General features: G+C 44.2%; 1 protein-coding gene across 2 annotated transcripts in view; it reads right to left on the bottom strand.

The window, feature by feature from the left end:
• The window catches only part of ABL1 (ABL proto-oncogene 1, non-receptor tyrosine kinase), a 77,597-nt gene that overhangs the window by 8,864 nt on the left and 46,664 nt on the right, over nt 1–22,069 (bottom strand). For both annotated transcript variants that reach the window (XM_041406587.1, XM_041406588.1), the window contains exons 2-7: nt 13,984–14,157; nt 12,952–13,247; nt 7,418–7,690; nt 3,503–3,587; nt 2,962–3,139; nt 621–805 (exon numbers count right to left, since the gene is read on the bottom strand). In XM_041406587.1, coding sequence (XP_041262521.1) covers nt 621–805; nt 2,962–3,139; nt 3,503–3,587; nt 7,418–7,690; nt 12,952–13,247; nt 13,984–14,157 — 1,191 coding nt within the window. The remainder of the gene's footprint in view (nt 1–620; nt 806–2,961; nt 3,140–3,502; nt 3,588–7,417; nt 7,691–12,951; nt 13,248–13,983; nt 14,158–22,069) is intronic.

The raw sequence follows: 22,069 nt of genomic DNA, 5'->3' as shown, positions 1-22,069 counted from the left end.
ATAAAAGTACAATGAAATTTTCTGTGGTCAGATTTGATACAATATAGCTCAATTTAGCTAAGTCTACTCTTATCACCAGCACTTCAGGGCTCTTCAATAACCATTTGTCATCAAATTTTCCCTCTCCTTCTCCTCATCTCATTCCAAAGATTATTCTTTTAAAATGCAGAAAGACGAGCTTGGAGCTATCACTAGACAGATACACACATAATTATTTTTTTAAACATAAAATGAACCAGATTCTTTACTCCTTGAAGTACTTAGAAAGTTTTAGGCTACATAATAAAGTATCACTTGATAGTCCTGTGCCAGAACCCCACCAAGGCAGTAGCACTGATGCACTTCAGCCCCATTTCACACATTTCTATAAACACTACAGTACCCTTTACTTTTCATATTTGCCAACAACTCAAAAATATAAAATCAGGTGAGCATTCTCTGTGCTCTGCTGAGACTGCCTAAGCAGAGATTAGTTCCTGCACTCTGACAAGCACACAGAACAACGTGCCTCAAAGCAGGGAACTTGCTGCTCCCTGCTGAAATGTTCCACAACAGCCTCATTTCCCAGCCCTGGAAAAGAAGACTATCATCTGCATTAATTTGCCCATGCAAATTCTTACCCCAGACGTCGGATTTGATGGAGAACTTGTTGTAGGCCAGGCTTTCTGGTGCAGTCCACTTGATGGGGAATTTTGCTCCAGCATGGGCTGTGTAGGTGTCACCGGTCATTAACCTGCTCAGGCCAAAGTCTGCCACCTTCACCAAGTGGTTCTCCCCTACAAGGCAGTTCCTGGCAGCAAGGTCCCTAAAAAGAAGAGGCAAAAATAGGCAATGAGAATTCTTTACCATCTCACTTTTAGCGACAGCAAGGAAGCCTGCTGTTCCCGGAGAAACCTGGGCCTGTGTGATTATTTTGATCCAAATATTACACAGAAATTCTGGAGTTACATGCACACACACAAGAGGGAAAGTTATTTTCCATTCCGTCTTCGTAAGACTGTCATCCAAATTTTTTTTTTCTTCTAATTTGAAGTGAGAGCTTCAAGAAGCCCCCTCACTTTCAATAAAAGCTGCCACCCTCAGGATAAAAATATTCCAAAGAAATGTCAGTGCTCAAGTTATCAATAGCTGGGATGAGCACTGAATAAACTGAGTTTCAATTCCTCACTTCTTGCCCACCTCTGTGGCACTTCAGTCACCCCGGCCAACACCAGTTGTTCTCCAGAACTCCTTTTCCAGTCCTTGCTTAAAAACCAGGATGAGCTCCCAGCCCTGCTCTTCCTCCTCCCAGGTGTACCACCTTTCACAACACAACTTGTTCACAACCAGCATTTGGCCTTTGCAAACCTGCTGGAGCCTCTGCTATCAGTGCTGGCATTTTCAAAGGACTGGGCAAAAAGCAGATTTAACTTTTTCTCCGCATTTTTTTCCATCACTGGCGGCACCCTGGCAGGTGAGAGATGTGCACGTTGCATTTGCCACTTCCCTGGCTTGTACATGCTGTTTGCATCCTTGGAAATGCTTCAGGAGGATAAAAATGTAAAGCACAGAAGCACATTTCTCATAATATTAGGTTTTGTTAAAAACACTTTTCCAGATTATGTCACATTGAACTAAAAATTGATTGTACCAGGAAGCTCCTGTGAGATCTTTAGATATGAGGCAGACACTGCTGTTTCTGTTGCTTGTTCTGCTCAACTGGAATAAATTAAAAAACAGAAAAAGTACATCTTACTGGATGCCCATTTAAATTTCACAGTGTTTTTGAATGTACCTTCTTATCACTGCTGATTACTACAATGTGTATCTAAATAAAAGCTCCTCTCCATAATCAAATTCCTCCTCCTTCCGGATTCATTAAATGAGGTCAGAGCACAGCATTTGAATCCATGGATGTGAATTGTGACAACACTCTTCAAATAATTGGGTAGGTGGTTATGGGGGTGGCTGATAAGGAAAAAAGCTACTATTTATTTTAGATAAATGGGTCATCAAAAGTAAGAGGAAATAAAATGAATGGCAGAGAAGACAAATGAGATTCACACAAAGGAGTTTTTAAAGTTTACTTCCTGCGGGCTGAAGGGACAAAATCCTTTTAACAGAGTAAATCAAAGGCTGGAAATTTTAATTGGCAGCATCACTGTTCAATTTATTCACTGACAGCAGCATTTAACCAGGCCTTTCAAGCAGCAAAGGCAACTCACGGCTTAGAAGAGCACCTAGAACTTTACACACGATCGTCATACTTGTCTCTATGAAAAAAAACACGTGCTAATTCCATATTCCAGTTAATTGGGCAGGAAAGGTCACTCTACGACACCGAGAGCATCTTGTACAAAGCTCAGCCACTCTCGAGCCCTGGCGCAGGATGTGTCATTACATTGCCAGGAGCCCATTTCTGCAGACAAGGAACGCAAAGCTCCAGCCATAATTGCAGCACACTTTAAAGGTCAGAGTCCCTGAGACTTTTAAGACAGTAGAAATGCTTATTAAAGTGAATACACAATGTGGACAATAGCATGGAACAAACCCTGCAGTGGAAAACAAAGTGAACCAAACAAGAAAGAACAGGGGCTGGGGCAGTGCTGGGAGGGTGATTCTGCTGCGGGGACCTGCACACATCCAGCATCACCAACTGCAGCTGGTTTGAAAGGCTGTTAAAATCAAGGAAGTGGCTTATCTGGTCCATTAAAAGTCCATTATTTTGGGCTTAAATTCACATTTCAGGCCTTGCCCAAAACATGGAAGTACTGATGTGTCTTTCACCTGCATCTACTTCAAAGGCAGGAGAAAACCCTGAGAGAAAACCCATCCTTTGGGCAGGTTAATAGACTGTGCCAGATTTGCACTAGTGTGTTAAACACATGACACCAGTCAGTGCTGTGATAGACTGAAAGGGAGGAAAATACATCAAGGATTGTTCCGAGCTCAAGATTCAAGGGTGCTCACTGTCCTTCCTACCTGTGGATGAAGTTTTTCTTCTCCAGGTACTCCATGGCTGAGGAGATCTGAGTTGCCATGTACAGCAGCACCACAGCATTCACCTCCTGCCTGTTACACTCCCGCAGGTAATCCAGCAGGTTCCCATATGTCATGAACTCTGTGATGATGTAGAAAGGAGGTTCCCGTGTGCACACCCCTGGGGAACAACATAAAGTTGACAGTGAATGTTGGAGAATATCAGTGAGTCTTCAGGTTTCATCCTAGAAGGCAATTTGTACCTCCAGAAGGCAGAAAAATGGGGCTTGTGGAAAGAATGGATTCTGCTTGGAAGTGGTTAATAGAAGGGCTTAATTTTCTGCTTCAGCCTCTGGCAAATTAAACATTAGGGAGACGAGATCATTAAAAATCATGTATTAGTGGTACAAATTGTGAATTTTTCCAGACAATAAGTGTCTGTATTTAAAGCCTTGGTATGGTAAGCAGCTTATCTGCTCCTTAACATCCATATCATTGCACAAGGGTTTAGTTCAAATCCCTCTGCTGGGTATTTATCACTTACCTAATAATTGCACCAAGTTTGGATGCTTGATCTCCTTCATTACTGCAGCTTCTTTCAAGAACTCTTCCACCTCCATGGTATCCTCCTGCAGAACAATGGCAAAGCTTTGGCAAAGGCAGTGTACACAAAGGAGAAACAGATTTTTGTATGAGGACACAAAAAGAACTGCAAACTGACAACATACACCACAGTTCTCACACAGTAATTTTTCCCTGTAGCCACAACACAAAGCCAGGGAGTTACAAACATTAATTTTTTGTATGATTTAAAAAATACATATTTTTGTCATTTTCAAACTAGCTGAGCTTGCTGGGGCAAGAAAATCCATATCTCTTTTGTGAAGGGTCTCTCACAAAACGCTCAGGAGCGGAAAAGGAAAAATAAGCTTGTTCCTAACAGAAAAAAAAACTAAAACATGAAATAAAAAGTACAGAAAAGGAACAAGAACGAACATAAAAGAAAGGATACACCACAATCAAATGCTTGAGAGGCTGCTGAAAGGCAGGCCCTTGTGTTCACTGAGCAGGAACAAGAAATCCCCTCTCTCAGTCGGGGAGGCATGACCGATGGCAGCCGTGGTGTGACTGAAAACCTAAGGTTTCACAGATTCATTTCTGGCACTTAGAGCCTGACCCATGACGTACCCATCCTGGGTAGAGGTTACTGCCAATTTGTTGGGCACCATAAAGTTACTCAGCACAGCACAAAACCAAGGAAGATACAATCTTGCTCAAAAGACATATTTTTCTGAAGCAGATATGCCCCAAATGGCCGGAAGGTCACTTCAAAGTGGTGCAAAAATACAGATCTGTTCCTAAAGCAATGTTTCTTTCTATATCCATATTTTTTTCAATGATGGATTAATGTTGACAGGCTACATGGACAAAGTGTTTTAGGGAAGGATTGGAAAGGATTTACTGCTGCTGGTGAGAACGATAACAGTGGGCTGCCACTGCGAGATCCAGCCAGCTCCCTGCTCTGCACTTAGCACTGAGACCATTTTTCTAACACTTCCATTCAATCATTTACTATTCATTGCCAATTAGCTTGATTGACAGCTGCGATTTGCTCAACACACTGTCAAAACTAATAGTCCAAAGGTCCTTGTGAGCAGAACCTTAAACTGTTCTCTTTGGCAAAGGAAAATGGGTTAATAATCCAGGTGGCAAAATTATGCTAAATATGCCTTTGTCCTATTCATGCTACACAAACCTTGGAAGGTTTGTCCTTTGCATAGCTGCTCCACAGTTTGAAATTTCTTACTTCTCAGTGACCATATTAATAAGAAGGACACATACAGAGAACCACTGTAGCAATGACCTCTCTGAAAACCTGATCTCGTGGAAAGGACCAAGCTTTAACCGGCTTCCAGCTCCCACTATACTAAACCATGGCAGAAATAAAACAGTTCTGGCTGTCCAGCATTTTCCCAGCACAGCACAGGGCCATGCCATGGCATTAAAGGACACCAGGGTTACATGTTGCCTAATTTAAAACACAGGCTTCCCTGCTGGGGAAAAAATAAAGGAGAGATCAAAAAAAAAAAAAAAAAGCCACAAAGCAGCAGTCCTAGGGGCAGCAGAGCTGAGGTGAGCAGTAAGAAATGTGCTGAGCTGACCAGCTCACAGCAGCTCAGCCATTAAATGGCCCTCAGGAGAAGCAGCTGTGGCCAGAGTCACAACTGGCTGTACTTGGTCCAGTGCAGCTCACAGAGCCCCTGTCCCCACCCCACTGCCTTCTGCTGCTGTCCAATTTGGGGGTAAAACCACAAATTCAGAGTGTGTCCTGCTGTAATAGCCCCTGATAAATACTGTGCCCTGTGTAACTCACAGAGCTGCCAGGGATGGATTTCAACAGGCAACATCTCCTAACCAAAACATGGTCTTGCCCTCTGCAGTTAAACACTGAGGAACAGCGTGTGCTGCTTGCATCGCTTCTTCTCCAGTTCTGAGCCAGACATGAGCTATCTTTAGACACTTGACAGAAAACTGAACAACAAATGGGTGCTCATAAGCATCATTATTCAAAAAGATTCTGGGAGGACTTTTTTCCTCCTCTCTCTTTTAGTCTTCGCTCTCCTTTATCTTTCTTACAGAGATATCTAAGGTAGAGGGGGGAAGGAGCAAGAAGAATCATACAAAGTTTTGAAAAACATTCTCTCAAAGGAAAATAAAATGAGTCATCCAAAGATTTGGGCAGAAGCTGCAAAAGGCTTGTTTTTCCCAGTAGAACTGGGATATAAATGTGATTTTAAAATGTTTCCCAAAACTTTGAAGAAAGCTATAATCCCACCTGTCAGGCAGTAGACTAATGGATTTAAAGAAGGTGGATTATAAATTTGCTTTTAAGGATGGTTTTAGCGTACGTAATTGCAGGTTGAAGTGTTTCTCAACTCTCTTCCTGGTTGTTCTTACACTCCCCAGTGGATCATGCTGCTCCATACTACATTATGAACCACTTTTAGTCGTGTTTCATTAAATATTTATTTATTTGAAACAGCCATGGTCTGTATTAAGGTTTCTCCTTTGCACAAACAGATTTGATGGGATAACATGCAGCTTGTCTTTGTTGATGGGTTTTAGGGAGAAGAGAATGAAAGCAACAACTTCAGTTTGGAGCAAGACGGGAAGTCTGAAAGCATCAGGAATCCTCACACATTGCCATCAGCAGCAGGAAGATGCTCCTGCAAGCCGTGCTCCAGGGAAGAGCTGAGCTCTGCCCAGTGTGAGCAGCTGTTGTGCTGATCCTGGTCACATCCCAGCCCACCTGCACCACAGCACGCCCAGCAATCCCGAGCAGGGACAACACTAGATGTCACTCGCTCCCTGTGCAAGCTGCACTTGGACTCCCCCGCCGGGAGCAGCAGCAGGAACCTCCAGAGTACAGAAAAGGCCAAAATGAAAATACTTTCTGCAGCCATGGCAACCCAGAAGTACTGAGGCAGCCGCTGCTCAGAGAGCAAGGAAGGAATATTTTCCCCAAATCAAGGAAAAGTTCTTCCCTTGACACTGAAGCATCTACACAGTTCTCTCCACTTCAAAATTTCCATTGCAAAAAACCCAAAAGAAACAAACGAAACTCTCGGTTCTGTTTGTTTCTGCAAGACCAAACCATGTCCCCATTCGAGGAGAGAGAACATGGTGTCAAGTTTGCATAAACTCCTATTAAGCAATCAAATGCAATGCATGCAAATGGTGCCAGAAGATCTCAAGACAGTTTTATAAACATAGATGAATTAAGAAATGACCTTATGAACTCACAGAGCACTATTTGCATTTCAAGAGACAAGGAAACCAAGACGCAGAAATCAGGGAGCAGAGCCAGAAACAGAACTGATTATCCAGTTCTTCATTAAAGCCACTTATGAATTTTAATACACCTTAGCTTGCATACCATTTTTCCTCCTCTTGTGTCTTTTGATAAGAAGCAGTTGTGAACAGTTGCTTAAGACTTCCAGGTACATAGGGAGCTTGTCTTTTGGGAAAGACGCCACATAAGACAGAAAATCAAAACATGTAAAGCCTCCCTGAAGCACAACCTTTGAATTTTATGTTGACTGACTCACAATCCACAGTTTTCCTTAATACACCAGCTTGTGCTGGTGTGTTCATCCGTGAACAGCTCACCTCTACCACACCCTGAACACGAGACACCGCGGCACTATTTGCTTTTCTAAGGTTTCATCCATTCTCCAGTAAAAATCGTGCTGCTAACATCCTCCTTTGTTTAGATACGAGTGCTACAGGTATCACATAAACCATAAGAGGATCAAGCTCTTTTAAAAACACTTTATTTCCAGCCTACAGCACTCAAAGGAAGGCCACCATCAACGCAAACACAACTAGAAGTGAGGGCAGACAGCCAGCCTGAACTTGCTCCCAGCTGAATGGGAAACGCTCCGAGACCAAGTCCTACCTTGAGAGTTTTCACAGCCACTGTCAGGTTGTACTTCTTCCAGACTCCTTCGTAGACCTCTCCATACTGGCCTCCACCCAGCTTGTGCTTCATGGTGATGTCGGTGCGCTCGATCTCCCACTTGTCGTAGTTGGGGGACACGCCGTAGATGGTGGGCTTGTTGCGCTTGGGCGCCGGGTAGTGCAGCGTGGTGATGAGCCCATCTGCCACGGTGGAGTGGTGATGGACCAGCTCTGCCAAGGTGTTGAAGCGGCTCTCTGAAGACACATAGAGCTGGGAACCAAAGGGGAAGGGAAAAGCTCGTTCAGGTAATGCCCCTCGGAGAGCTCGTACACAGGAACTGCAGGTAAAATTGTGAAAGCAAAACGTGGCGTTGCTTCTACTTGAGCCATGGAACTCCACAAGCTCTGCAACCAACTCCAGAGCCCAGGACAACCAATGCTTACATGGGAAAGGCATGGATTCAGGAGAAAATACATGCACTTTGCCAAAACAACAGGGCAGGAATTGCTGCAAATAGCACTAGACTGGCATGCTGTTGCTTGAGGTGTCTTTTTTCAAAAGGCTGGTCAGTGGGACATTTCCTGGAGAGTACGGGGGTTTTGTCACCCTCAGTGTCTTGACTTCACTCTTACTGTTTGGGTTATGACAGTTTCACCTGCCTAAATTCTCCCTGAAGCATCACTGGCAAGCCAGAGCTTTCCCTGCTTTAGGCCTGAGCTTCTGCAGAGGTTTAGCATGAAGTCAGGAGCTGGTCTGCTCCATCCCTGTGATGGGCACTGATCGATAGCACAGAAGTAAAATCATTACCACTGAATGAAAACCTGCTGCGAGGCATGATAACCCATATTTGTTACCTTCTTAACATTTATACAGAAGATCCATTTTAAGCCTAAAATCCTGCTAAAGATAATGGACAACTGACTCACTCCCACCAGAGCTGTGTTTTTCCAGTTTTCATCCTCAAGCCCAGTCTTCTACCAGGCAAGGTGAAAAAAGCTAGAAATTTAATTATTTCAAAAGTGCTGGTTATACCGGAAGGAGACGGGGAGAAATCTTTGTACCAACATGCATTTTTCATCATAGTCTAGCCTACAACACAGAAGATGCAAGAGCTCCATTTCTCACAAAGGACCAAGGTTTGGCAAGGGACAAGCTTGCAGGAAGAGCAGCACCATGTTAGGCCACCCAAATTCCTGTTCAGTCCACAGGCTAGACCTACTGCTCACATCACATGCCAACAGCTATGATCAAACTTCACAAATGCTTCTGACACGCTGGATGTACACTCAACAGTTTCTGCATGTGCACTGGCCATCTGTTTGGGATTTCAGGACGCTGGCAAGTTGATGGAGCTGCCAGGCATCCAAAAATCCCAGACTTAGGGTAAAATTCTGCTTCTTCCACCTAGACGGAATATTTGGATGGTAAAAGAAAATGCATCTGTGAAGGTCCAACAATACGAGAATATCACCAACAAAAAAGGGAGCTGCATTTGCAAGAGAAAAAAACATTTGCAGGAAGGGACAAAACCACCCTCAAACTTAATTAGTCTTTTTAATGAAGACTGGAAAATAATGGCAACCTCCTGGGGGGCATATTCACAACTCTACCAGAATTAATCAGATATCCTTCTGAAATCTCATTTCAACACTATGGCTAAAAAAAAAATCCCTCTCAAACAAAAAAAAAAGCCCTACAAAAACTTATAACACTTTTCATTGCAGGAAGGGACAAAACCACCCTCAAACTTAATTAGTCTTTTTAATGAAGACTGGAAAATAATGGCAACCTCCTGGGGGGCATATTCACAACTCTACCAGAATTAATCAGATATCCTTCTGAAATCTCATTTCAACACTATGGCTAAAAAAAAATCCCTCTCAAACAAAAAAAAAAAAGCCCTACAAAAACCTACAACACTTTTCATGATCAAACAGGTGCAATCACCTTAAAACCAGATGTTCTCAGAACAGAAAAGTGACAACATAAGAGGCTGTTACAGATGCTTGGTGTGAGTGACCAAGCATTAGCCAGTACAACCACAATTTAGAACAAGCCATGCCTGTTTGGGAACAACTCGAAATACTTGCAGTGGTATGAGCAGTTCCCATGTTACACTGAGAATTAAAATCTAAAAATATGGATGTACAAAAGCTGAACTCCAGGATTACTTGGAAGTATTAGAGAGGCATGGAGAAGGAAGCTCCCCCATGCTTTTATGACAAGTTGTATCGCATGAAAATTAGAGATATCTGTATTTAGTGTGACAGATTGTATGATCCTGTTACAGGAGGAGAAAGAAGCTAAATAAATGGCCAAAGATTTTAGAGAAAAGCTGCAGCAGGAGGAGGACAGAACAGGACTGGTCTGTCCAGGCCACAAAAACAACACTCCATGCCTTAACACTCATGAAGTTTTCCATTTACATTAAGATAAACTTCCACCACTAAACATGTTTATTCTGTAGGCAGGTTTTTTTCTGACCTCTCACTGATGACACCCAACAAGAAAACCACGTGGTGCTGCTGACTTGTACTCTCACAGAGGTGACAGACCCAGCATCTGAGTTTTATAGGGACTTAAGCCTGCCTCCTGGCTATGTTGTTGACATGTTCTTTGGCCAGTTTTTGTGTATCAAACAAACCATAAACACCAGTCCTTTTTCAAGGGGCTCTGCTTGCACCAATGGGCTGCTCATCTGCACTTCTGCCACCAGACCATGTCTCTTTTTCCTGGTTGGGGTATTTTGTACAGGTGGTTAAACTGGCCCGTGCTCAGCACATCCTGAATCCAGGGGCACTCCTGCTCCACACTCAGCAGACAAAACTGAACATCCACACCAAAAAATCCATGGAGGTTCAAGTCTGCATCCAATTCAGCCACTGGAAGATCCAAGAGACTCATGCAGGACCCCAGTCCTGTTTCCTTCCTGCTGAGGACAGCAGGATTTGAAGAACTGGCTGGACAAGGCTATTTATTCAGTTGGGTTAGTAATAGGTTTTCCCTCAAGTACTATCAAGCCAGGAAAACCAAGGCCTCTGTACCACGGAAGTGGTTTACCAGATGACTGGCTGCACTGTGCCAGCCAAATCAAGAAAAGTCACTTTTAATACCTTCCTTAAAAAAACCCAACCACCAAAACAAAACATCAGAGGGTGGTCCAAAATAATACAACCCATTAAAGTGGGAAATAAAGAAAAAATTCCCAGAGGAATTTTTTGAAGCTGTTGAATGCCAATGCACTCAATATCATTTGTACTAAAACTAAGATGTACAAACCTCTGATCTCTCTAGTCCCTTCAATTTTCTCCCAGGAAAAAGTCTGGGTAAGGCTTTGCAATGCAGGACACAGCACTATGCTGAGCAGCAGCTGCTCCACGTGTTCCTCTAATACCTCCTTCTCCCGAAGCATGCTCTGTCAGGCACAGGATATGATCCCACCAAAGCCATTCATCCTTACTGAGCACTGGGAGAAATTAAATTCCCTGGACAGGCTGACTAACGATACAGCAGGCTGGGAGGGCCCCAGGTGCTCAGGGCAGTGAAGGTAAGAGCTTTCTTTCCTCCAGCACGGCCACGATCTGCTGCGAAGCCAGTAATAAATAGAGAGTGACACAAGCAGCTCAGAGCAGGACCTGCTCCAGCAGCCTCCATTCTGCAGAGGGATAAACAGGGATATTGGCTGTTTCTCTTCCCAGCTCCTCAGCTTTGACAGCCAGGGACAGGGTGCTGGAAGAGCACAGTGTCCCCAGCCCAGCAGCACATCTGCTGCTAAGATGTGGCAATTCACTGCCCGGCTCGTTAACGCAAATTGAAACCGATGAGGTTTAACACGCCAGGCTGTGAACTGCATGATGCATGGACGTGGCAAACTGCCCCTTCTGCAGGGATGCTGGCACTTGGCACAGCATCAGGAGGACTGTGGCTACCTCTGTGCTCGATCCTGCAACACGCAAAAGCCACAGGTCTCGGTCACTGCTGCTGCTCAGTTTTGTATTTCCAACTACCACGAGCTGCAGATCTGCTTCAGTGAATTGTTCCAACTTGTGCTTTTTCTCAAAAACACCAATGCAAGCAACTTTGTGGAAAATGAACAGTTAACCTGGCTAACACAGACCTGAATGGATTACTGGAGCTCTGCAGAACTGTTTTTCTGGGATAAAAACAGCTCTGCTGGGATGAAAGCCTTCATATGCCAAACTCTATTATAGCTCAAATGGAGAACATGTGCTATCTCCTCACGGACACATGCTTATTTACACCAACCCAAGGAGCCCTCAGTTCAAAACATGTGAGCACTACTCATCTGCCAGCATCAATGGGAATAGAAGGAATATCCACTACAAAGACAGGAGGAGGAATAATATTCCAGATTGTCATGTAGTCCTTCAAGTATGCTGCATGTCAGCACTTCACAGAGCTGATGCTGACCACAGAGAGTGTCTACATGGGAGGGAGAAGGAAGAACCAAAATGCTGTAAGATGGAAATATGTTGCCTTAAATAACATGGTCAGAATTGTCTCAATTACAACCCATTTGCTAAAGGAAACAAAAAGTATTTCATCACTGAATAAAATCTGGTAATCTTATTGGAGGTCTTAGAGTGCTGAGTCTGATAAATAGGAAACACGGTGTAACAGTTCCCCGTATATTCATACTAAAGATTTTGCTGTCAGCTTGCTGTAAGAACAGTAAAGGTCTCATAGGACAAAGGAAAATTGGGCACAGTGGGCTGCTACTATACTTGATCACTTTTATTTTTTTTCTTTTGGAGAAATTTAGTGGCACAGAATCTGTCACCTATTAGATGCTGGAAAGGAGAGACTGGCAGCCATGCTCCAGACCCACACTTCAACTTCTGCACAGGATCTAAAGAAACACTGCTTAAAATAGATTTGTTAAAAAACAACATTTTCCAAATTCCAATGCCAGTAGAAATGTTTCCATGAAATCAAAACAAAAACCTGTGGAAAACTACACTTTTATGCTAACATTTCTCTGCAGCATCCACAAAGCACAGCATTGCACCACTGCTACAGCACACAACAATCTAGGGAAAAAATGAAGGAACTGGGGACAAAGCCCATATAAAAGTGAAAGTGCCTACCCGTCTCCAATGATCACGCTGAAATACTGTAGAGAAATCAAAACAGTAGTTAAAAATACTGCAGAATACCTCAGAAAGCATTCTGTCCCTAATATTTACAGGATTATTGGCAACAGGCACTGACTTTTCTGATTTGACAGTCAGAGATTATCTTTTGAACATACAGGAAAAGAATTCTCAGGATCTCTTATTAATGATCTATTAGATTCTGCTCTGACCTAACTCTACTATTTTCTCCCTCAAAGAAAGGGAGAAAATGCTTCTCTATTACATAGTTTGCTAAAGGAACAGAACTGTTTTGTCCCAGCCATGTCAGAACCTCACAGTTTACCATAACTACCGCGACAGAGCTCAGAACCGCTCCGTTCAACCTCTACTGCTCCACCAAACATCCCAGCGAGGTTTGCCCAGCCCGGAGCCTACCTTGCCGTCGGAGGCAGTGTTGATCCTGTAGTGGTAGACCCTGCCCTCGTAGCGCAGGGAGATGGATCTCTGGCCGGGGCTGCTCTCGCTCTCCCGCACCAGGAAGCTGCCGTTGATGCCGCTGCTCAGCAGGTACTCGGCGGCGTTCCGTGACACCGGCCCGTGGTACCACGAGTGCTTCTCCAAGCTGTTCACCGGGGTGATGTAGTTGCTGGGGACCCAGCCCTGCCCGTTCTTGGTCTGAGCCTCGCACCACTCCCCATTGTGATTGTAGCCCAGCACACGGAGCTTTTCACCTTGGGGAAGAGAAAATGGGTTTAGACATGGTAAGCCCCGGAGTTGAGGACAAAGATAAGTTCTTTCTGCCTAGCAGATCATTAAATAATCTTCTGTAAGAATAGGTATCTGACTCAGCAGGGAGCATGTGTTTCTCTTCAAGCTTGAGTGGATCTCTCCAAGCCAAATAAAGTCACATGCTTCAGATTTTTAGGCTCTCCTGCAGTTCTGCACCAGCTCCAATACTGCTCGAGTTTAAAAAATGAATCCAGCAAATTTTATTTGAACTGAGTTGGCTTGTTGGATTTAGGAAAGAACTGGAGTGGATAAACAATAAAAAAATAATTTCAATTAGGAAGGTAAGTAGATGTGACTTGGAGTACATACAGTGTTTTCTTACTCAGTCCTTCTGGGTCCTTATATCTGTACAGTCATTTTTCATACAGGGACTGTGTTTTGGAGAACTGTGAAAATAAGAGGCCAGTCTCCAAAATCAGCTTCGTTTAATTTCTCAGTTCAAATTCTTGATCCTAATGGAGAATTTAGTTTGTTAGTTTCTTGCCCAATGCAATAAAGAAAGACAGTTATAACCTTTAAAAAGGTCATGACTTTGTGAAATATTTGTATTTGTTTAAGATGATTTCCCACAGTAAAAAAAATTCCACAGGGTTTGGTGTAGAACTTAATTATTTCACAGTGACTTTCCTTCCTACACCTTTCCTACACTCCCAGTGGAATTCTGGCCAGTGACCTTACCTTTAGTTATGCTGAGAGTGTTGTCCCCACTCGCCACAAAATCATACAGTGCAACAAAGAGATGGGGGTCATTTTCACTAGGGCAGGAGAGGAGGTTTTCCTTGGAGTTCCAGCGAGCTGCTTCGCTCAGACCCTGCGGCTCAAAGTCTGACACTACCGGTCTCTGAAGGGCTTCTGGAGGAGAAAGAGGGAGAGAAAGGAAAAAAGCAGGTTCATTTCGGCTGATGAAAGCCATCTGGCCAACCCACACGCTCTGACTTTCTACGTTGCATTGTTTGGTGACACGTGTGCTCCTCGTGCGTCAGAGGACAGATATGGACAGTGCCTTAATGCAGATCTCCTGCCACATTGGCAGGACATTCTTGTTCCAGAGCTGTCCCCAAACCTCCCAGAGCCCCCAGCTCCTGTCTCTCAGGAAATGCAGGAAAGGGAAAGCCCTCCTCCATCCCTCCAGTAAATGCAGCTCACGAAGGCTGTTTGCTGCCTGTAAGTCCTTTGGCTCACATCTAACTGCTGGAATAGTTAGATTTGAAAACAAACCCAAGACCTTTAAAAGGTAAATCCCTTAATTATCCTATAAATGAAATGGCTAGAACGAGCAGCAAATGGAGCCAAGCAAGGTGAGATTTATAAGAGATGGTATTTAAGGAGTTAGGTCTTTCTGGTCTTCACATTTTTAATCATTTCTCTTCTTATTTGAGGACAAGACAGTATTTTTTGTTGCACTCTCTCCTGCCCATCACTCTCAAACCACAGCAGGGTTGAGCATACTTCTACATTTTTAGGAACCCTAAAACAACTCCAGAGACAGAGATTCCTGAGAACTGAGCTTTACAGGTGAGTAAAAACCAACCTCCAAAGTTTGTTATACACTGCAGCACATTAGGCATGTAATATTCAATAAGTATCAGGCAAGCCCCAATAGAACAGGGAATTTGACTGCAGTTGCTCCTGCAAGTCCTTCACTTTGGGGCACGATTGTAGAGTTTGGAGCAGAAATGTTCCAAATAATTGTGACCCCTCACTCTTTAACACGCTACCCCCCAGATGTGCTGGCAGCACCATGCCTGACTGTACCGGCACAGAGCCAGGACAGTAAGTTGTGAAACTCTTGTATTTTGAAGGGTCATTCTCCATCTGGATGAGTTTGCTGAGTGAGGTCACAGAGTTGCACACAAACCACTGCGTCAGTGTGGCGCTGGGGACAGGAAATGCGGCACTGTCACAGCAGCCCCTCGCCCCCTGGAACTGCCCTTCACTACGCAGCATCAGCCCCTGTCTGCTGAACCCCCCTTCTGCACAGACAGGCCTTTGCACACAGAAATTCCATGCCAAGTGTGTCCTAGACTGTCAGGTTACCTGGGAGCACAGATCTCTTTTTATACCTGCAATACTCAGTAGCATTGTGCTGCTATACAGATGTAATCCTGTCAAAACATGATTTTTAACACTACTGTTTGTTTGGCCTGGAAATTGAGTATAAGCTGTGCCAGTAAACCAGTGAAGAACTGATGCAACTGACATCAGAAAAGGCATGGAAGGTTAGTGTGGACTGGGACACGTCCAAGAGATGTTCCCAATGGGAAAATGCTAAAAAAAAAAAAATCCCACTAACCCCCCAAAATTCAACCCTACAAATCACAACAATACACATTATTTTCTAATATAATTTTTGATAGTGAAAGTGCAAATTGTAGTGCTGGCCACTATTTACCCAAAGACAATCTGGCATCCTTGATGTGTTGGTCAGGTGACTACTGGTAAAGGCTCTCTGGGTGGTTATTTATGTACATGAGTACTACTGTATGTCTTGGAAAATGTGTATGATGTATGTGAGCAAAATAACAAATACAGACACTTCTGGGCCTGTTTTCCTAGCCAAACTGTAACTGCAGGGAGATATATTTCCATAGTGAATCAGAGCAGTTAAATAATTCCACTTTCTAAATGATTCCAGTCAGAAAATGTTTGGAGGGGTTATTTTAAAGCACCTTGACATCCTGGCTTCCTCTTCCTGTGTCCTGCAGAATATATATTAATAGCCTGGGTTTCCCTCAAGAGTGACAATGAGACAAGAAACAGAAAATCCACTTTCAGAAATTAGGTTATAATCATTTTACCATGAAAACGTTCTGAAGCCCATTAAGCTCCCTTATCAAACACAGGGCACTACAGTGATGGGAGATACTCCAAGGAGTTGAACCATCAGTGAACACCTGGAACAGACAGACAGCAGAGCTGCAAGTGGCAGACACGCAACCTCAGCAAGCAGCAATGCTGTGATGCTCTCCCCCAAATACGGGACAAACCAGCACTCGCTGCTCCGTGGGATGGACCATAACCTCCGTTAGGAAGGAAAATGCCTCCCACACGGGGCACTAATTCGACAGGAAGGCAGGAAATCCAAGGCAGGCTCCCCTCCAACTCCAGCACATCGCAGCCCAGTGAGGATGGCTCAGGCACAAACAGGGTTGGGGATGTGGGAGCAAAGCCAAGTGCTCCACAAGAATCCCTCCCTCGTGCCCAGGCCGTGGTGAGGCTGGGACTGACTCACTCCACACGGATGCCAAGGTATGTGCTTCGATTCAGCTGTGAGACAACACCATGCCAGCGCCAACAACACCCACGAGCGCGGCACGGTGTCGGGGAAGGCTGGCTTTGCTCGACGACATTCCTACAGACACTGACTCAGTGATAGCGCCTGCAACACCAAGGACCTGCAGGAGCAACGGCTGTTAAACACACACACACGAGAATTTGCTACGCTGGAAAACCACACCGGTCTCCCAGTGAAATCAGGGGATGCTCACACCCTCTGACTCTCCCAGTCTGTCCCTCCTGTGCAGCCACAGGCACCCCAACAGAGGTGCGGGCTGTGTGTGAATGTGCTGAGCAGGAGAGCATGATGGGGACATGCCAGACAACTCTTGGGCTGAGTGGGGCTGGTTTTTCCAGAAGGTAGGAACCCCAAGTTAAGAACTGGGGTGGGGAAGGTGGTGAATGAAGCTTGAAGAGTGTCCAGAAAGGGAAGATGAGGCCCTGAGTCAACACAGAGAAGAGCGTAAAGGAAAGAGCAGAATTGTGGTGACCCGAGTGTAGCAGAAGCTTGATAGACCGTGACAAAACACACTTTTAAAGGTCTGGGCCCCAAGAGGAGACTGTCAGCAGGCTGAGGACACAAAACCATGAAGCGAGAGAAGCAGACAGGACATGTCCATCTGGGAGCCACGTACAGCCGGCTGTCAGCAGCGTTCATCCCTCTCAGCTATTCTCCAGCAAATCTGCCCAGACATTCCAGTCCTTCAGAGCAGGAATTAGACATTGCTGTTCCTACATATTGAGAGTCTTTTTCAACACACAGCTTCTTCACCTCCTACCGCTGGTTTTAACTACAATTTTACAGCACTGCTGAGATCTTCAGTGGGCCAGATTCCTCTTAATAAATCAGGCTGGCTGCCGTACCTACAGGAGGCCATCCTGGCACGGTGATGGGGCAGGAAGCGAGCGTAATTCAATCTGTTATCGCTGGGCTGTCGTTCCTTCCACACATCCACTTTGTCTTGTGCTGCATCCCAGCAAGGCTGCAATTTATTACTCTGCTCTGGATAACACCTGGGTTCCTGATAGGAGTCCTAAAGCAGCACTGTAATTCAGTTCTCCACTAACATCAACTAAATGATGACTCTTAATTAAAGAGATGCAGGCTTTGAAATAAGACAACAGCAGATTGTATTTTGAGGCATTAGCCATAAGAATGTCATCATTTCACCCCTAAATTAAGTTCTTCCCAGAAGGTATTTATGCTTGCACACTAAAAGGTTTCGTAAGTGTAACTATCTCCTACTCATACAAAGCCATGAATCATGGTTAGGGGCTGTGTGAGAACTTCTCAGATATGAACAATTCTGGTCTAGATCAACGCAAGTAAATTTCCTCCACAATGTAAGGGAAGGGCTGGAAAACAGGCAGGAGCACAGAATTACACTTGGCTCCTCCAGAGCTGACTGTGAGGCAGTCCCGAGGGAAGGAGGAGACCTCCTGTCTCCCTACAAAACAAACATCCTGTGGGCTTACAAACTGCGCTGGCATTTTTTCCACAAGGTTTGTAGAGCAAGGGAGTGCAGAACACATTTAGAAACTCTTTGGAGGCACAGCACATGCCACCTAAGCCTTCTCCTTTCCCTACATTCCTTTTCTCCTGGAAGAAATTACGATAAATGGCAGAATAGCAATGCAGATTTAATACTTCCAAATGTTTCCCACTCCAAGCACATATGATGGAGCAGCTGCTTCTCTATCTCAGTATTCTTCCTTAGTGGCCCTCACAGATTCCCTGTGCCTGATGGAATACGGATTTAAATATAAAATTAAAGAACCTGTAAAGCAGATCTTTTCAAAAAGAAGGAGGGATTCATGTTTTATTTCAGACTCACCCCTTCAGTGAGATCAGGCTCAGCCTCTCCTGTTACCCACTGCACAGCCCAGGCCACAGACCCTTCTGCAACAATGACAATTGCTGGTTTTCCTGCTCTTGGCTGATATTTGGAAAGTCCACCTTCTTAGAGCCAGCATGAGGATTAATACCACTTTTTAAACATTGTGTATTTATACACAGAGATGAAGCAGTGCAGAAACTGATTCAGCCCCACTCCCCTGAGCTGGGCCACTCCTCCAAGAGATGATTCCATAATTTCGGGGCTTGTAATGTAATTTTTTGTTTTGTTGGTTTGTTTGTGGGTTGTTCTGTTGTGTTTTTCATCAAGTTCACTCTTACACAGACTTGTAGGTTCTACCTGAACTCATTCACTGAGTTTTTTCCATTTATAACCTCTTATGACATGGCAAACATCATCTTTCTCCAGCCAGCTAATCACAGCTGTAGATGGATGGAGTGGAACACTGGGTATGGCAGAAATCTGAACTTTACTCCCAAATCTGCCACTGAGTTCTGCCTGACCTTAGACGATAAGGTCTGGGAGAAGAGGAAAGAGTCACTAGACTCAAGTGAACTTCAGTATTTCTGACAACTTCGCTTTCATAGCTTTTGGTTTTGTTTCCTTCCTGAAAGAACAGAAGTAGGAAAGTCTGCCTGATTCTGAGCCCTGGGCAGGGAAAGCACCAAGGAAGACTCATCAAGATTTACTGTTTTATTCCCCTGTTTTACTAAGCAGCCCCACACACTGCTCAGGGAAGGACTGACATGTCCATGGATGATCAGTTTTAGGTCTCAAACCAGTTACAACTTCTCCTGTGAAATGACAATCCTTTCCCTTACCACATCCCATGGGAAACTGTAGCAAGCACCATCAACCAGATTTTTGAACAAATAAGAACCACTGGAACAAGCACATAACAAAGAAGCCACTACTAAGCCAGAAACGTGGATAACAGCAAGAACTCTACTGAGTGGTGGTAGATGAGAGGCCATGAGGTGAGGAGCAGAAAATAGCCAGGGAAGAGAGGAAACACAGAAGGGAGGCAGCAGCTCCAGGTTAATGCATTTGCTCTCCCTAGCAGGGTGACCAAAGCCCTGCCTGCTGATCCCAGGGACACTGGGGCAGACAAGTCACTGTGCTGCCAATTTAGGACTGGCTTAATACGTGCCCAAATGCATTACAAAAACCCCTCTCCAGGAACAGGGCAATGGCTACAGGCTGCTGCTCCTCCCTAGGCTTGTCTACTCTAGCTGTAACAAGACAAGCTAAAAGAAATAAATTAGGAAGAGGGAAAAAAAAAGAAAAAGAAAAAAAAAAGAAGAGTCAGTCTGACAGCTGGCAGGACAGGAGTCTTTTCAGTTAGAAAACAAAAGGACTTTACTAGTGTCCCCAGAATGCTGACAGGTTTTAAACAAGCTTTTGCCTTTCAGTGGTAGAGCCAAGCCCAAAAAGGCAGCAAGACTACTCCAGCCCCTATTTGGGACATGGACACATTCTGTTTTCCTGATCAGATTGGCAGCAGTACTCGCTGTGCCTCTTCCCTTCTACTCTTTACCCTTTCTTGGTGTGAAGTGGGTGAGGAATTATTCACTTTGGCAACGGCAGACAGGAGAAAGCAGATGAGAGAAATTCAAATCTGCCACATTTTAAAATAATATTTACTAGTGGGAATAGAAATGAGGGCAAAGAAATGCCCAGCTTAAACATCAATATGAAAACTCAGTGATTGTTAGAACCAGTTTGAACTTATTTTTGATCAAGTTAAGAGAAGATTTCAGCTTTTCCAGGGAGCAGGACAGTCTGGCCTTGCCCAGCAGCACGTGGCCATGGGCCACAGCACCTGCCAGCCCTCCACACCACACACAGAGCATCTCCAAACAACCCTCGTTCCTGCAAACTAACAGAGCATAAAAGCCTTTCAGAAGGGACCACCATGAAAAGAAAACCACATTTCTGATTACTTGGTCAAAGGACACGTACACCTACACATGTGCCTGACACCAAATCAGCCTTACAGCAAATCCAAACTCAGCACAATATTCTCCAAAAGTTGAAAATACAACACATAGACTTGATTTTGTTACATCCCATGCTATTCATCAACCAAGAACTGAACTATTTCTGTTAACATATGAATACAAAAATAAGGAATTAAGTAAAATTTCATCTATCCTCCTGGCTGCAACTGGTTTTCCAAGCACCTAATGGACCTTTCAGCCTTTAAGCACTTATGTTTAAGGTTTCCAAATCTATTACAGTAAAGAAACTTTCAGCTTTCCATACAACTAAAATAACAGCAGAGTTAAATCCCCCAAATGATATTACCATCATCTCATTAATTCTTTCTGAGGCTGAGGGATGTGCATGGAAATGGACTGGTCATCACAGGCTGTTCACAGGGACCCAGGAGCAATGATCCAGAGTTTCTGACCCTTGACACAACCCTGCCCCCTTCTCATGGTCTGCCAAGCTTAAAATAACAAATCCATATGTAAAAACTTGTTACATTCTTAAGGGCAACACAAGCAAATGGATTTCACTTGTGCTCTTGGAATTCAGGAGTTTGGGACAAGACACCACCATTCCTTTGGAGGAGTCCTCAGCAATGATTTCAACCTCATAGTAATGTTTATAAGAAAGCTGCCCAGGAAGACATTCAGCTTTAGAAAGGAGTAACAGAAAATCCTGCTTTTTTTAAACTTCTTTTTCCTCAGATGAGTACCTCACCCAGCTCTCCAGGAGTTCCCCAGTCAATTATGGGGGTTCTGGGTTATGTCCTGACTGCCACATTAAGGTTGCAGTTGCCACATTTGTACACCTTTAACATCAGCTCTGACACTGGCTTTGGGTTTGCCCCATGCTGAGGTGAGAAGTGAGACTAAGCTAGCTTGAGATGAGTAAAAGTCGTTTCAACATGCATTTCCCATTCCATCACAAAAAACAAACACACAATCACAGTCTCAGGGAAGCAGAAAGTGGAAATACTACAATATTAATTGTGTCCAACGTTCTTAACTCATCCTGCCTATACAGCCAAGTCAAACTATGCTCTAATCCTATTATGAAACTGCATTGCAAATTGGGGAAGGGGGGGGAGTGGTTGTAAGGAACACAAAAGAGAAAACTTGCAAAAAGAGTCAGGGCAACACCCTTGTAACATCATCCTTCAGCATTCATTTCTGCAGAGGGAAATGAGGCCCCAGATGCTCTGCCTGCTCTCCCAGGGCTGTGTTGAAAGATCCAGCAGCAGAGACAGGAGGCCCAGCACAGCTTGGGGATCCTTCTCAACACACACCCTGAGCAATACCAGAGGCAGGGGACACAGACAGAAGCTTTGTATACTTAAAAGATCGCAGAAGAATTCAGTCACATAAAAACATCAAAATTATTCATGCATCTGCCCACCATTTGGTTTCTGAAACTTTAAATAAGCAGAAAAAGTCCTCTGGACACTGTTCTTTGATTTTTGAGAACAGAAAATTCCTCAGAGTCACTGAATGTATCCAATAAATACAGACTCTTGATCCAAAACTTCTTCAAGTGAGTTTACCACGAGCAGCCATTTGTAGATTTTGAGATTCCTAACCTATGAATTTCCGAGGGCCTTTTCTGCACTGAATATTTGAGAGTTGAGCAACAGCGACTTGCGA

The sequence above is a fragment of the Onychostruthus taczanowskii genome, unplaced genomic scaffold (genome assembly GCF_017590055.1).
Source record: "Onychostruthus taczanowskii isolate IOZ18803 unplaced genomic scaffold, ASM1759005v1 scaffold25, whole genome shotgun sequence".
Taxonomy (NCBI): Eukaryota; Metazoa; Chordata; class Aves; order Passeriformes; family Passeridae; genus Onychostruthus; species Onychostruthus taczanowskii.
Note: the sequence above shows the minus strand (reverse complement) of the source record. Positions and strands in the feature narration are given on the sequence as shown.